The sequence below is a fragment of the Panthera onca genome, chromosome A1 (assembly GCF_046562875.1).
Source record: "Panthera onca isolate mPanOnc1 chromosome A1, mPanOnc1 haplotype 2, whole genome shotgun sequence".
Taxonomy (NCBI): domain Eukaryota; kingdom Metazoa; phylum Chordata; class Mammalia; order Carnivora; family Felidae; genus Panthera; species Panthera onca.
In genome coordinates, this window is record NC_138339.1 from 13,562,494 (window position 1) to 13,576,909 (window position 14,416).

The 14,416-nt window shown below is 46.8% G+C and overlaps 1 protein-coding gene and 1 long non-coding RNA gene across 5 annotated transcripts in view; one reads left to right on the forward strand and one right to left on the reverse strand.

The window, feature by feature from the left end:
* Positions 1 to 2,424, forward strand: part of LOC132680695 (uncharacterized) — a 33,196-nt gene extending 30,772 nt beyond the window's left edge. The window contains exon 5 of the long non-coding RNA XR_013554648.2: positions 2,156 to 2,424. This is a non-coding gene — a long non-coding RNA (uncharacterized LOC132680695). The remainder of the gene's footprint in view (positions 1 to 2,155) is intronic.
* The window catches only part of MYO10 (myosin X), a 229,358-nt gene that overhangs the window by 5,577 nt on the left and 209,365 nt on the right, over positions 1 to 14,416 (reverse strand). For all 4 annotated transcript variants that reach the window (XM_078444495.2, XM_078444497.2, XM_078444491.2 and 1 more), the window contains 11 exons: positions 12,740 to 12,833; positions 11,399 to 11,454; positions 9,317 to 9,459; positions 8,888 to 9,082; positions 7,814 to 7,971; positions 5,277 to 5,400; positions 4,505 to 4,802; positions 3,424 to 3,631; positions 2,434 to 2,570; positions 1,093 to 1,213; positions 265 to 717 (listed from right to left, as the gene is read on the reverse strand). In XM_078444495.2, coding sequence (XP_078300621.2) covers positions 265 to 717; positions 1,093 to 1,213; positions 2,434 to 2,570; positions 3,424 to 3,631; positions 4,505 to 4,802; positions 5,277 to 5,400; positions 7,814 to 7,971; positions 8,888 to 9,082; positions 9,317 to 9,459; positions 11,399 to 11,454; positions 12,740 to 12,833 — 1,987 coding nt within the window. The remainder of the gene's footprint in view (positions 1 to 264; positions 718 to 1,092; positions 1,214 to 2,433; positions 2,571 to 3,423; positions 3,632 to 4,504; positions 4,803 to 5,276; positions 5,401 to 7,813; positions 7,972 to 8,887; positions 9,083 to 9,316; positions 9,460 to 11,398; positions 11,455 to 12,739; positions 12,834 to 14,416) is intronic.

The window sequence follows — 14,416 nt, forward strand, 5'->3', positions numbered from 1 at the left end:
AAACAAATAAAATAAATAGAAGTTACTTAAGAAGAGGTGACATCTTAATTTTCCATTCGCTCCTAATGTCGTGAAAGCATATGCTACCAGACCATTTGGTGGATGCGAGGGTGTGTTAATGGTAAAGCATGGTGGGGGGCCTCTAACACAAGGGGGCCAGAGAACAAAGGCTCCATCTTGCCCCACCCCCAGCCAAAGGAGTCGGCCAAGGCCACACGGAAAGGCACTCTTAAGCCAGTTGATCCCAGAAGCAAAAGCCCTCACCTCCACATCAAAGAGCGTCGACCCATAGCCTGGCCACTCCTTGATCAAGGCCATGTACTTGGCCATGGCCTGCTCCTGGCCCATTCCCTGCAATTTCTTCCATTTGTCAATGATGCTGGCCCGAGCCGAGGAGACTTCCTCCTTGATCCACATGTCCAGCAACTGCTCTTCCTCGACCTTCTGTCGGACGACAGACCCCGTCCGGAAGCTCCGCCTCAGCGTCCCCTCCAGGAAGCTCGTCCGCCTCTTCTCCAGCCGCTCACATGGGGTGAAGCTTTTGGTCGACTGGCTGATGCGGGCCTTCAGCCTCTGCACGGAGTAGACGTCCTCGAGGGGCGGCACGGAGGCATGCAGGGAGTAATCTCCCTGCAGGTATTGGAGCCGCAGGGCAGCGAGAACCTGGAGGTTCTCTTCGGGGGCCGGGTAGTGGCCACGGATAACAGCTTCGTGTGCCTGAAAGGAGGCGGCGGGCAGCGGCAGCATTAGGGGCGCGTGAGCCTAAATCCGCCAGCTTTCCCCTCCCGTGTCACTTCCCCTGCAAACTGTACCCTCACCCCCTTTGGCTGCTTTACATTTCTCCCTAGCCCAGACAGCATCGAACCCCTATTTTATGCCTCAATGTCCTCTCCCCCCAGCTAAAACGGTTCTGGGCACAGGAGTTCAAATACAACACACAGTAGTTTCGTTCTAGAAAGGCGTCACAGAGCAGCTGTCCCTGTGCATGCTGGGAAACATACTGCTATGCCCAACCGCTAACCTAGCAGCGGAGTGAACAGGTTTTAGCCCTGTTCCCCAGCAGAGGAATCCATTTCTGCAGGTTCCTTCTACCTGTTCAAACATAAACGCGAATTCCACACTGTCTTCCGGCACGTTGTCTGTGTCCAAGAAGCAGTAGAGTTTGAAGTAGAATTTCCAGGGTCGATCCCCCACCTCCGATGTGGCAGCCAGCCTACAGACAGAAGAGACGTTCAGAAAGCACAAGGAGCTGACTTGAGATGGCTCGTTCCAAGGACACAGACATTCTGTCCGTGCTCAGGTAACACGGTGGGGATGGGGACGGAGGCAGAGAAAACAGAACAAGGGCGAGGCTGATTACCAGAGTCCCTTTCGTTATTTAGCCAGAGGTGAAAAATGACGCTTTCGTTCTCGTCTCACTTCAAGACCATAAACTTCAGTTAAACTGTGCTAACAAGTATTTTCTGAGTCACCCAGTCAAATCAGCACTGGCTAAGCCTTATGCGGAGTCCATAGAAAGAAAAGAAACAAAGGCTATATATATATCTTCATTCCCTTTACTAATCCTCGAGTAAACTACAGTATTTATAAAAATCAACATGAATAGCACGTGTTTAAACTGAACAGGAATTCTGGGGTGCCTGGGTGGTTCAGTTGGTTAAGCATCCCACTCTTGATTTTGGCTCGGCATGATCTCACGGTTCACAGGATCAAGCCCCATGTCAGGCTCTGTGCTGACAGCGCAGAGCCTGCTTCAGATAGTCTGTCTCTCTCTCTCTCTCTCTCTGCCCCTCCCCCGCTCAGACTCTGTCTCTCCTAAAAAAAACACACATTAAAAAAAATTGAATAGGAATATCTTTTGTGTTACTTAGGCGATAGGGAAGTCATAGATGAAATATTGTACATCCAAGAGGTATAAAATGCATTTTGAACGATTTATGAGTTTGCTTGTGTCTGTTAGCCCAGTTTCAAAGCTAATGACAAGTGAAAAGCGTAGACTCAAGAAATTCCAAGATAATGAGTATAGCAAGGACCTGAGAGAAAGAATGGGGTAAAGGAACAATCTTATTTGACACAGAGGCTTTATCTAGGAATCAAGAAAAACAGGAACACCAGGGTAGCTCAGTTTAACATCCGACTCTTGATTTTGGCTCAGGTCGTGATCTCTCAGTTTGTGGGACTGAGCTCCGTGCTCAGTGTCGAGCTCTGTGCTGACCGTGCGGAGCCTGCTTGGAATTCTCGCTCTCAAAGTAAACATTTACAAAAAGAAAAACAGGCAGCCGAAAGATACGGAAGATGAAACATGCTTTAGCGCAAGTAAAAGAAAAGGCACTCAAATGCACACTGAAGGTGAAAATGGAATAGAAATTCAAATCCTCAACTCTCAATTTCTTTGATTTAAATCTGCTAGCACTTGAGGGAGAAGGCACTTACTTTTCAAACTTTGCTAACACGTCAGCTACGATGGTTCGGCTTTCAATGGCTTTATCCACATTTCCGTTGTACTCAAACAAGGCGAACATGTTCCTGCTGTCCTCCATGGCGAGGCCTCTGATCAGCTTCTCCACCACCTGCAAGATATACCCCGAGGGCTTCGGCTGCCAGCACGCGGTTCTAGAATGTGCCTTCCCCTGAAGCCCAAGGGAGCTGCCGGCAAGCGAGGGTCCAGGCAGCCCCCTACAACTGTCCTGTGTGGTCACCCAGAATTTCAAAGGTGCCGTTTTTCCATTACTCTCTAGAAACCAGATTTGTCTTATCCTTGTAAAAAAAAAAAAGAACACGGGGTATGTATTTCACCCACTGGTAGAGATGGATGGCAGGCGGATTTCTTGCAGACCCATACTGGTAGGAAAGTGCATGAAAACCGAAGCCCTTTCATCTGATATATCCATCGACTGCCAAGAAACAAGGGTTTCCACCGTGTTTCTTCTTTCCACACCAGAAGCTTCTCTGGGTTTTATTGCCCTACTTCTTTCAGCCAACTGGTTTTACAATACTAAATTTTAAAAAAGAAAGAAAAAAAAGAAAGAAAAGAAAATACGCTCTCATCTGACCCATCACGGTAGATTTCTGTTTGGCAAACAGACACCTGATGGCAGAGATGCTCCAATAAATCCCACGTCAGGGCGGGCACACCCGAGTCAGGAAGGAAATCTCTCCTCGACCCTCAACTGCTTGGCACGTCAGCAGGACTGCGGCTCAGGTATTCTGGCACCAGCTTAATTTTTGCATTCCTACTCATCTTTGATGCGTATTTTTGTCTCGTCGTACGTGAGCTTTGTCGGTTTCGTACACCCCGCTTACGGAGCCGCTGTACTATGCCGGTCACGACCGCACGCTGGCCCACCTAACTGCACAACTTCCCTGACGTCTGCACGGGGGTGGTCAGGGATCGGAGTCCGCCGCGGCGGGCTTCTCCCTCACCTCCCCGGCCGTGGTGTGGGAGTTGATGGTGATCTTGCAGGAGCCTCCGCCGTGGCAGTGCACCGTGGATGTCATCTCCTGCCTGTGGATCAGTGCTTCGATCTCATCTCGGGAAGGCACAAACTCTCTGCATTTGGTTTTCTTGAGAGATTCATAAATGAAGAGGGAGTATTTTTCCATCTCGGTTCCCGGAAACTGCTCCCGTATCCTAGGAGACAAACACTTCGCTGTTAATGTGCTAGACCGCGGCTGGCCGCCGTCTGGGCGCTGGGCTGCTTCAGCAGGCGGCACGTCAGTGCAGCCGGTGGCCCCCCAGTGACGCGTGCGGTGGATGCCGGTCACTTCCCAGCTGGGGCCTCTACTGTCCTGTGTAGGTTTTGTTTAAAAGCAAAAAAAAAAAACAAAAACAAAAACAAAAAACAAAAAACAACCAAAAACAAATCCCAAAGCTTTTGCTGCCAGCTCACCTCCGTGATGCTGGTGACGGTCACGTCTCAGACCATCGTATGAAAACTGTTCTTACGTAGTTTGCATCAGAGTTTGCACGGGAATGTTTCTGTTTGATCTGGACCAAAAATAGCTAAGGTTTCCCCCCTCCATGTATACAGGCAGCGGTAATGAAATGTATTTGACGTCTGGGGTGCCCGGGGGGGCTCAGGGGGCTGAGCATCCGACTTTGGCTTGGGGTGTGATCCCACGGTTCATGAGTTCGAGCCCCACATCAGGCTCTCTGCTGTCAGTGTGGAGCCTGCCTCAGATCCTCTGTCTCCCCTCTGTCTCTGTCCCTCCCCTGTTTTTGCTCTCTCAAAAATAAATATTATAAAAAAAAAAATTAAACGTATTCAGCCTCTTCCACATGGGGACACTACACTGAAAGTGACCGCGTCCCTGAGACAGCCTTGCGTGGCTTGAGCTGGAGAGGAGGCCTGCACAGTGTCAGCCTGCTCAAGGGGACGCACGCGTCTGGCCTAGAGGTCCCTGACCCCGCCAGGTGCCTTCTGTTTTGGGCTCTCCTCACCTGAGCTCCGCCCCGCCCCTGCGGTGTGCACCCGCCCCCCACCCCCCGCCATGCACCCCCCACCTTCTCAGATGGAACCGCAGGTACTTGAGGATGCCCCGGCTCGGCAAGAAGGTGCAGCTTAAGCACGTCAGGATCTGCCAGCTGCACAGGTTGCCCACGCTGCCCGGATGGGGCACCTTGTTGGTCTGTTTGATGAGCTGGCAGTACAGCTCGTCTCGCAGAGGTCGGAGGTCATGCCCGGTCTGCAGGATGCCCTGGATGATGGGAATGGGGTCGGACATGGACTCCAGTTGCTGGAGGGAATTGAAGATCTTGATGGCTTCATCCTGAAGGGTGGTGTAGCCTTTGTCTTTGAGCACTAGGAGGAGGACACACACACAAGTCACACGGAGGGTTTGGCCAGGGTACAATCTGAGCATCGCACAGGGAGAAGGAACGGGGACAGACGTCGGCTTCACGACCCAGGGCTCGCCACGTTCCCTGAACATCTGAATCAGGCGAACACAGAGGTGAGAGCGTTATGCTCTTTTGTTACGCAATTCACCTATTTCACTCTACAAGACGCCTGCTTAAAAGTTGGTCTGTTGCCAGACAGGTTCTCTATTTTTAGGATCTGGGACTAGACTTTTAATTCTCTGGCAAATTAAGGCAACCCTGAGTTCAGAGGCAGGGCTGGCATTTCCTGACTCCCTTGAAAATCGTTCTCTTAGTTCCACAGTCCTCTTCTCACCACAAACGACAGATGCTGGCTGGACAGAGAGGCAGAGTCGGTGACCGGGGAGAACAGTTACGGTACCGAGAACAGCAGGGCGCGGGCGGGGTGGGGACTCACGGTTCAGGTTGATGTCTCCATAGGGCAGGGGCAGGAGCGGCGAGTGCAGGGGGTGGTGTGTGTGACGGAGGATGGGGTTCCGTTTGTAGATCTGCTCCACCACATCCGAGTTCAGGCAGTTCTCCTGGAAAGCAGAGGACCCGGTAAAGCCAGCCAGCCGGCTCATCCAGAACACATGTACATAAATGAACAAAATCATCTGTATTCTCCCACACGTGGACCTCTCCCACAGTCTAAAGCGTCCGTGGGCCTCGGGACGGTGGTGAGGGTCTAGCATTAATAATTCAAGCGCGAAGATACCGGCAATCTGCGTCTGAAGGCAAATCACAAATACACGTTTTTCTCACAGCTCAGTCCATGTGTATGTATTTTCCCATGTTATAAAAAAAACCCAAAAATTTCCACTGGAGATTACATATGCTTCAAAAACACTGAAGTTCTCTTGCTATTTAGCCACCAATCATGTAGCCAAACCATGTATTTTTATCCATAATTCTTTTAAAAAGAACTGGGTGGCTCAGTTGGGTAAGCGTCTGACTTCAGCTCAGGTCATGATCTCACCGTTCGTGAGTTCGAGCCCCGCGTCGGGCTCTGTGCTGACAGCTCGGAGCCTGGAGCCTGTTTCGGATTCTGTGTCTCCCTCTCCGCCCCTCCCCTACTCACACTCTGTCTCTATCTCTCTCAAAAATAAACATTAAAAAAATTTTTAAAAAATACATTGTTTTCATTCTTTAAATGATCTTCTATATTTCTCTATACATAAAAGTTACATGTTAGGATGTTATTAGTGAGACCGTTCAACATGCCTGCCGTCTTTTTCTTGAAATTTAAGAGATCTCATAGCAATTCATCATGCACTTATGCTCCTAAAATGTTAATGGGGGATTCAAAAAAGGCAAAGTTCCTTTTAGAACATTAAATAAACAGAAAAGTTGGAGAGGCAGTGAATCATTCTAGTGTGGTAATTTCCACTATGAAACTTTTTTAGTTAACACCCAGTTAGTTAAGAGCCAGAAAAAAAGAAAAAAAAAACAAACTATTTCAAAAATTTTGTATGGACTCAATTAGGGCAACCTAATTTTTTAAAAAAAAACATTGCTTCATATTTGGAAAATTCAATGACTCTTTTAATGACAGATGTCAAATTAGAGAAGATAAGAATACAGCTGACATAGCTTTGAAGAGAAAGTTCAGCTGATGTGTTTTTTTCACTCCTTTCTCAAAAGGAAGCTTTAAAAACAGTTTTTTAAATGCGAAAAAGGAAGTTACTAGTATTTAGCACCCTGGGTTCCATGGAAAGCTTTACAGAGACTTGGAGAATAATTAGCTTGGTGGAATTGAGCTCCAAATACCCAGAAAATGCACCACTTTGGAATCAAGAGGCAGATTTGCGTTCGGTGGGAAATTATACACTACTGCATTATTAGACCCTCTTCCGCCTCTGCAAAGGCAGAGCTTGCCTCCTGGATCTGCTTAATTTTCCTTGATGTAGATCAGTAAATACCTATCTTGCTCTCATTCTCAAATCTTTTCTGTCACTGCTCCAGCTCTTCCCTTTGTATTGGGAATCTATCCGAATGGGTAATTTGGAGGAACAGCGGTAAAAATAATCCCCTTGACCCGGTTCTGCACTGGGGACTGACCAGCTACATGAACAACGCAATCAGACTCTTCTGTGTCTGTTTCCATTCCTGAAAAATGAGTGGAGTACCCCTTATGAATAATGCTGCCATTTCATTATTCACTCAATGTATACTCAACTGAGCAATTAATCTCTATAAAAAGGAAATGAAAATTTAACCAGGTTAGGGGCACCTGGGTGGCTCAGTCGGTTAAGCATCGGACTCTTGGTCTCGGCTCAGGTCACCATCTCATGGTCGTGAGATGGGAGACCCGAGTCAGGCTGACTCCAAGCTGGGCACGGAGACTGCTTGAGATTCTCTCTCTCCCCCTCTGCCCCTACCTTGCTCATGCACTCTCTTTCGCAAACAAACAAACAAACAAAAAGAAGGTCAGTGTAGGTCCAGAGATTGGGACGCTTCCTGTGGAGTTTGGGGGTGCCTACTAAAGGTTCCAAGTTTTCTAGACCAATCCTGGCTATTTGTGTATCCACCTGTGTGGTCCACTAACTGTACCGTAAGGATAGGATTATCGTGTTACTCCTAGAAGGTCCCCAACCCAGGGCTGAAGGGCAACTTGTGGCACACGTCACCTCCACGCAGATCACAGCACGTCCCCGTCACGGGGAGTTCTGCACCCCAGACCACAGACCATCATTCCTCTGTCTACACAACACAAGCCCACATTTGCCTCAGCGGCAACATGACACCTCTCTGGAGACAAAGTATTTTTAGCGTAAGCTTTCGGCTCAGCTCTCGAATTCAGATTTCTAAAAGCAGTGACGTTCCAACAGAAAACCAACCAAAAGTTAGTTTTTGATTACAGAATAAAAATGGAGCTTGACCAACGTCTTGACGTTCCGAGGGTGAGAACCGGTGAAGCTACCTCCCGTGAGCCCCCCTGTCTTGAATCCTTACCTTGATGTCTTGAATCAGCTGCTGGGTGGGAGTGTCGATCGGGGCCTTGGCGTCTGTCACATTTTGAATGGCGCTGGACCACCTGGTGGCCTCGTTGAGCAGCTTGGTGTAGAGACGGTAGCAGTGCTTGCGGCCGTACACGGTGACATTCCAGTAGCCTGTGACAGAGCACACACACCACGGGCGTCAGCCTCCGCAGGGATGGTCTGGCACCGGAGTCCCAAAAAGCCAGAAACTCGGCCCTGTTGTCAGAGCCGGTGCCCTCTCCGCCTGAGCCCCTTTAATTAGCTAATTCAACAAATCCTCTCCCCATTCCTACACGCGCCTTGTCCTGTGCGAGGCACCCACATGTCCAAACAAGGAGCGTACAGCTGCGAGAGGAAGACACGTAAAGTAAGAAACCCAGGAGTAAATACATAAAAGGGTCACGTTTGCTCTGGAAGAAAAAAACAGGCATAAACTGGAAGTTCCTTTCCCGGCTCTGGACGAGAGTGAAAACGCTTCCCTCCCTTCCTGCTGTTCCTTCTCCCCTTCTGTTTCTTCTCCTTTCCTTAGGCTCTCCCTTGAGAAGAAAACACTTCTGCTAAGCAAACAGTCTGTGTGTCCAGAAACAAGCTGTCGCAGGGGACAGAGGAGCTATGTTTTCAAAAGCGCAAAAATCACAACTAGCAACAAAACCCAAACAATGTAGAAATATCTTCGTAATAGTGACAAGGGGGAAAAAAAAAAAAAAAAAACTAAGCTAACATCAGTGCTCTCTATTCTACTAGGTGAAGCTCACGGACAGTCAGGATTGATCTTTCTTAGGCTGCGTTAGGGCTCTCACAGTACAAAGACGAAAACGCGGCATACAGAAATAAAGCTCCATACAGGAGAATCCCTGTTTATATGTGACTGTCCTCAGAAGAACATTTCTGCAACTCAGTTAAGCGGGACCTCTTCACCACGGTTTCAATACTAAGCGTGCATACAGCTAACCAAACTCCTCCCTCTGGTCCGAGCAAACCCAGGCCTCCTCGGGCTCCAGGTGCGAGCTTTCGGGCCCGGCTCGTCACAGGCACATGGCACCGTTACCTGTGTCTTTGAAGATCTTCTCGTCCGGAGGCACCACCGAGCACAGGCTATTGAGGACCAACGTGCCCAATTTCAGAGCATTCTTCTCTGAGCTCTTGTAGTAATCCAAGGAATTGTGGGTAAGCACAAACCACCGTTTTTTTAGTTTTAACGAAGACATCTTTGGACTGTTCTTTACTTCTTTGTGCAGCCACCCTGGAAAGGAAGATCGGAGTGTAAATTAAAAACCAGGAAGACAAACACCAAACATCAGGTAATAATTTGCAGGATGCTTCCTAATGGGTCATATTTCTATATATTTGCTAGAAAGGGCCACGACCCTTTCTTGTGTTTTTGCTGTCTGTCTGCTTGTTGGTTTGTTAAGCAAGCTCAAGAGTCAAAATTACTCAGGAGAGCTGCTCAAAGGGGCAAGGCCGTGGTGGCAGTCACCTCTCACGATGAATTCCTGGCCCTCCACTCTTGTGTCCCCCTTGGACCTCTGCAGCAGCGTTATCCAATGATGCATCTCCTCCGGTGTATCAGCGTTGCAATGCAGCACCCGGTTGGCCGTGATGATCACAAACGAATTGGGTCTGGGCGACAGGGCAAGAAGGAAGCCAAGACTTAGCTCTCTACTGTCCGCATCACCTGCTCGAACCAAGACCAGCCGCCTCTTTCCTGGCTTACGGTCAGCGGGACGAAAAGCGCGGTGCTATTTGTGGTTTGTGCTAAGGCAAATCTTGCTCATTTCTGCAGGATTTATTTTATGCATCATTAACCTTTAAACTTGGAGCAACACATTCAGGAGGCCCTGGAAGGGGAAAGATTCCTTCATGCAAAACTTTCCAAATGAAACTTGGTTCCGGGAAGGCTAAAATAAGGTGACGGTGGGGGAAATTTTTTTTTTTCTGATGCCTCTCCAAAGTAAATTTCTCTCTGCCTCTGGGTACTGCCTTGGATAATATTTCTGTGGGTCGGTAATGAAACGTCAGACACCAGTAATAAAAGCAGATCAGTAAATAGGTGTAAATGGAACATCTTATACACTTGATTATGCTTGCTACAAAAAGCCACCTGGGTCCATGTTTTCAAAGCAATCTAACAAGGGCTTATTTCCCAGTCAGGGATAAGATAATAATGGAAATTTACTTTCTCCGTCACCTCTTTTTGTCTGGCAATGCCCTGAGTCTCTCCTAGGCCCTAGCTCATACTCATGCCTATATTGAACCACTTAAGCTGGTGGCTGTGAATTTCTTGCAGGCTTTCAAATGCTCGCGGCAATTAAGCGCTGCAAAAGTTCAAGAAAAAGCAAGATTAATGGGACTGTCGTAGACAGGGAAAGACAGGTGCTCTTTAAAAGACACTTCTCTTGTTGGGAAGGAGGTGGGCACTTGAGGAAGAGAGAAGGATGTGAGTAGGAATGGAAAGTTCTAAGCATGGACCCTCACATGCCCAGCCTGCTGGAGCGAAAGGGTTTAGGAGACAGATGTCGATAGGGTAGGAACTTGGCCGTCAGAATAAAATCTGGGCTGAATACGGACAAAACACACGTGTTAAAGGTTCTGAAGACTCTAGATAATTCTACCTAGTAGGCACTATTTTTGTTGTCAGTTGGAATACATTTCTATCCACTTTCTAAAGCTACCTCACTGAAGGCAGAAGCCAATTTTGATTCTTAATGCAGAATTCAAAGAGCAGCAAAGAAACACAGAGAAGACAAAGGTCAACGGTACAGACTCCTGAAGGCATCCATGAAGATGGTTTGCCTTCAAAAAAACAAAACCAACACATGCTATTTTAAGGGCACAAATAAGGTTGAGATGTCAAGGGAAGAATGTGGTTTAATTTATTAACACTCCACATATACGTTACAACAAGATCCTTTTTATTTTATTTATTTATTTATTTATTTATTTATTTATTTTTTAACGTTTATTTATTTTTGAGACAGAGAGAGACAGAGCATGAACGGGGAAGGGGCAGAGAGAGAGAGGGAGACACAGAATCGGAAGCAGGCTCCAGGCTCCGAGCCATCAGCCCAGAGCCCGACACGGGGCTCGAACTCACGGACCGCGAGATCGTGACCTGAGCTGAAGTCGGACACTTAACCGACTGAGCCACCCAGGCGCCCCAACAAGATCCTTTTTAAATTCCTTATTAAGTTTAGGAAGGGGAACAGCACCCTTCCCTGTGCTGGAATACTATTTTCCGAAATAGGCATTTTCTTCCTCTTTGAATCCTGGGTTTACCCCTGTACCCAAAGGAAGACCGTGCCTCTTGTGTGTATGTTTTTAACTGACTGTCTAAATTAGGTTTCCACGGTCTCTGCCAGCAGCCCAAAGATACCCAGAGAGGACGACTTCTGGGTGATATAAAACCGGGCACAAAGAAAGAAGACTGGAATTGCCCAGGTGACCACAGGCAGCCTGAGATCATTTCACAGCCCAGAAAGGAAGGGACCTAGAAGCAGAGAGAGCTGTGGGAGCACGCAGGTTACTCATCCCTTTCGCCAAGAGTCACATCTGAACTTACCTCTCGGGGCTGTCAGAGGCGCACACGGAGTCTATCATCCCCACGTCCAAAGTGCCCTGGAAAGGAGCAAAAGCAGAGGGAACAGAACCATTGAAATACAGCACACATCATCATAATATCCTTAGATCACGAAGCTCGAAGTAGGCAAACAGACAAAAAAAACTCCTTCCCTTTGTGTTAAATGCAAAGTAACAGTTATCTAAGAAAGATCCTACCTTCAGTTGGTGAGTACAGCCTCTAGACAAGGGAGACAGTTCACTCATGAAAAAAAATATACGTAAGTTAATCTCCCCATCTTGTTTTTAAAATACGTTCAGGGAAAAGTGTTTACAAACTTCTTTCAATAGTACAAATTTTCCTGACTTACACTATGACCTATCGCTAAATTTTACACGTTCTCTAACTAACTTTTTTAATTTTCTTAAATGTTTATTTATTTTTGACAGAGAGAGAGAGAGAGAGAGAGAGAGAGAGAGAGAGAGAGAGAGGCAGAGACAGAGCATAAGTGGGGGAGGGGCAGAGAGAGAGGGAGACACAGAATCCGAAGCAGAGCCTGGTGGGACTTGAACTCACAGACTAAGAGATCATGAACCGACTGAGCCAGCCAGGTGCCCCAGAAACTTTTTTTAAATAGAACTTTCTTTCCCCCTTAAAAAAAAATGTTTATTTTGAGCACTGGGTGTTGTATGGAAACCAATTTGACAATAAATTTCATATATTGAAAAAAAATGTTTATTTGGGCGGGGGGAAGGGGGAGAAAGAGAGAGTTCGTGTGAACAGGGGAGGGGCAGAGAGAGAGGAAGAGAGAGAATCCCAAGCAAGCTCCATGCTGTCAGCACAGAGCCTGATGTGGGGCTCCCTCTCGTGAACCGTTAAGATCATGACCTGGGCCAAATTCAAGAGTGGGTCCCTCAACTGAGGAAGCCACCCAGATGCCGCTTACTCCGCTGAGAAACTCTGATGTTAAGTAGTTCTTATGAGAAAATAAAACTTGATTTCTAAAATATGATTTTATGGTTCTGTGTATGTATCTAGGATAGAACGAAGACTGAAAACACATAATTTAAAATTCACGAAGTCCTTTGAAGGAAAGTGTAATAAATATGCTTCCATGATGTCAGAAGACTTGGGATTTGTTGTCGTTCTTTTAATGGCTTAAAGTGGGAGAACTGGAATCTATTACTACTGATAATCTTCTTTAACTGATTCTATTTTTCTGCATGACTTCTAAACAAAATATTACTGGTTTTCTCTTTAATTATTACACTTCATACTGCCTAGAAACTCCCAAGCCCCCTGCCTCCCTCGGACGTTTCCCGCCACTCCAAAATGCTCACGCACCACGGCGTTTTGTGGGTTCGCCTGTTCATCGTGCATCTCCCGGATCTCCTGGTCCGTGGACGCGTGGACCTGACTCAGCACGCTGAACCACTGGCTGTGGGAAGGAGAGAGTGACCGTCAAGGAGGGGCCAGCTGTCGCATCTGCAACACAGTGAATGATGCCCTTCCCCACAATCTCTGTGAAAATGACATGTCCTCTGAGCACCTTTGCTTCTCGTCTGCCTCCTCCTCAGGGGTTAAATGTGGGTTTCATGCTACCAACGGGCAAGGGGGGAAGAAACAGCCAAACTGCCTTTGGGTATCACCTGTGGCAACGTGAGATCGATGAGAGACCCTCTCCTCCTCCAGCTCCCCCAGACCTTTAGACATTTAATGACGATGACAATGAAATCCTCAGTTCTACCCAAAACATTTATAATCAAGGATCTTTACTGAAGATATTATTTCTAACCTAGGGAATATTCAAGGACCTTTTCATTTGTTGAAAGTAAATTCCAAGGTAAGAAGGCCACTGGTGTCTATTTTCCCTCCTCACTCCCAGGATGGGGTTTTCCAACCACCTGATGGGATTTTCTACCAACGTATGAACAAAACCATAGAAGAGCAGGAAACAGAACACAACTGTTTGAAGTAGAAAGTGATTTTGACTGGAGAATTCTTCCATCTTCTCTTCAAATGAGTTTTCTCACTTTCAGACTCATTAGAATCAGACAATAAAGGAAAACATGTCAACCTCAGAAAAGTCAAGCTGAACAGAAGTCATGATGTAACTACAAACACAATACGTGCTTGAGGAAAATGACCGTGAATATTCATTCATCTATCTGTCCATCCATCCATCCATCCAACATTTATGAAGCAACTATAAAATGTGAGAGGTACCAAATGTGAGATGCTAGGACATCCTTCTCCTGCAGGGCCTCATTAAGACATATATACACACTCCTACCAAGTAAGGCAGAGGACCAAGTGCTTGGTATACAATGGGATATTTAAGCAAAAAAAAAAATTATACCTATATAGAAAGTTAAGTCACATAAAGTACTTATAGCAAAGCACTAAAACCTATCCCCTGTTAATTTTGAAGGAGAAAAATGTGGCCAAGAGTTTCTTTTCTTTTAAATTTTTTTTTAATGTTTATTTATTTTTGAGAGAGAGTGCACAAGCAGGGAAGGGGCAGAAAGAGAGGGAGACACAGAACCGGACGCAGGCTCCAGGCTCTGAGCTGTCAGCACAGAAGCCGATGCGGGGCCCGAACCCATGGATTGCGAGATCATGACCCGAGCCAAAGTCGAACGCTTAACCAATGGAGCCACTCAGGTGCTCCAGTGACCAAGAGTTTCAAAACAGCATATACAGACTCTTAGGAAACAACCAAGGGAAATATTTAATATAAATTTGCTTCATCAGTTCTGGTGAACTCAAAGGCAAGACTTAAGACTTCACTTATTGCTTTATGAAGCTCAACAATTTCCCAGATCAGACGCTAAAAAATACATACATTCCAGATGTAGGCCACATGGGATCACACACACACACACACACACACACACACACACACACACACAGAAAATAAAATTTGCTATGCTTTCGATCTGTTCAGGTGATACTCTTAAATTTACAAATTTCTCCTCATGAATCAAGTTTATTTAACTCAATCCGAAAAGGAACTTTTAA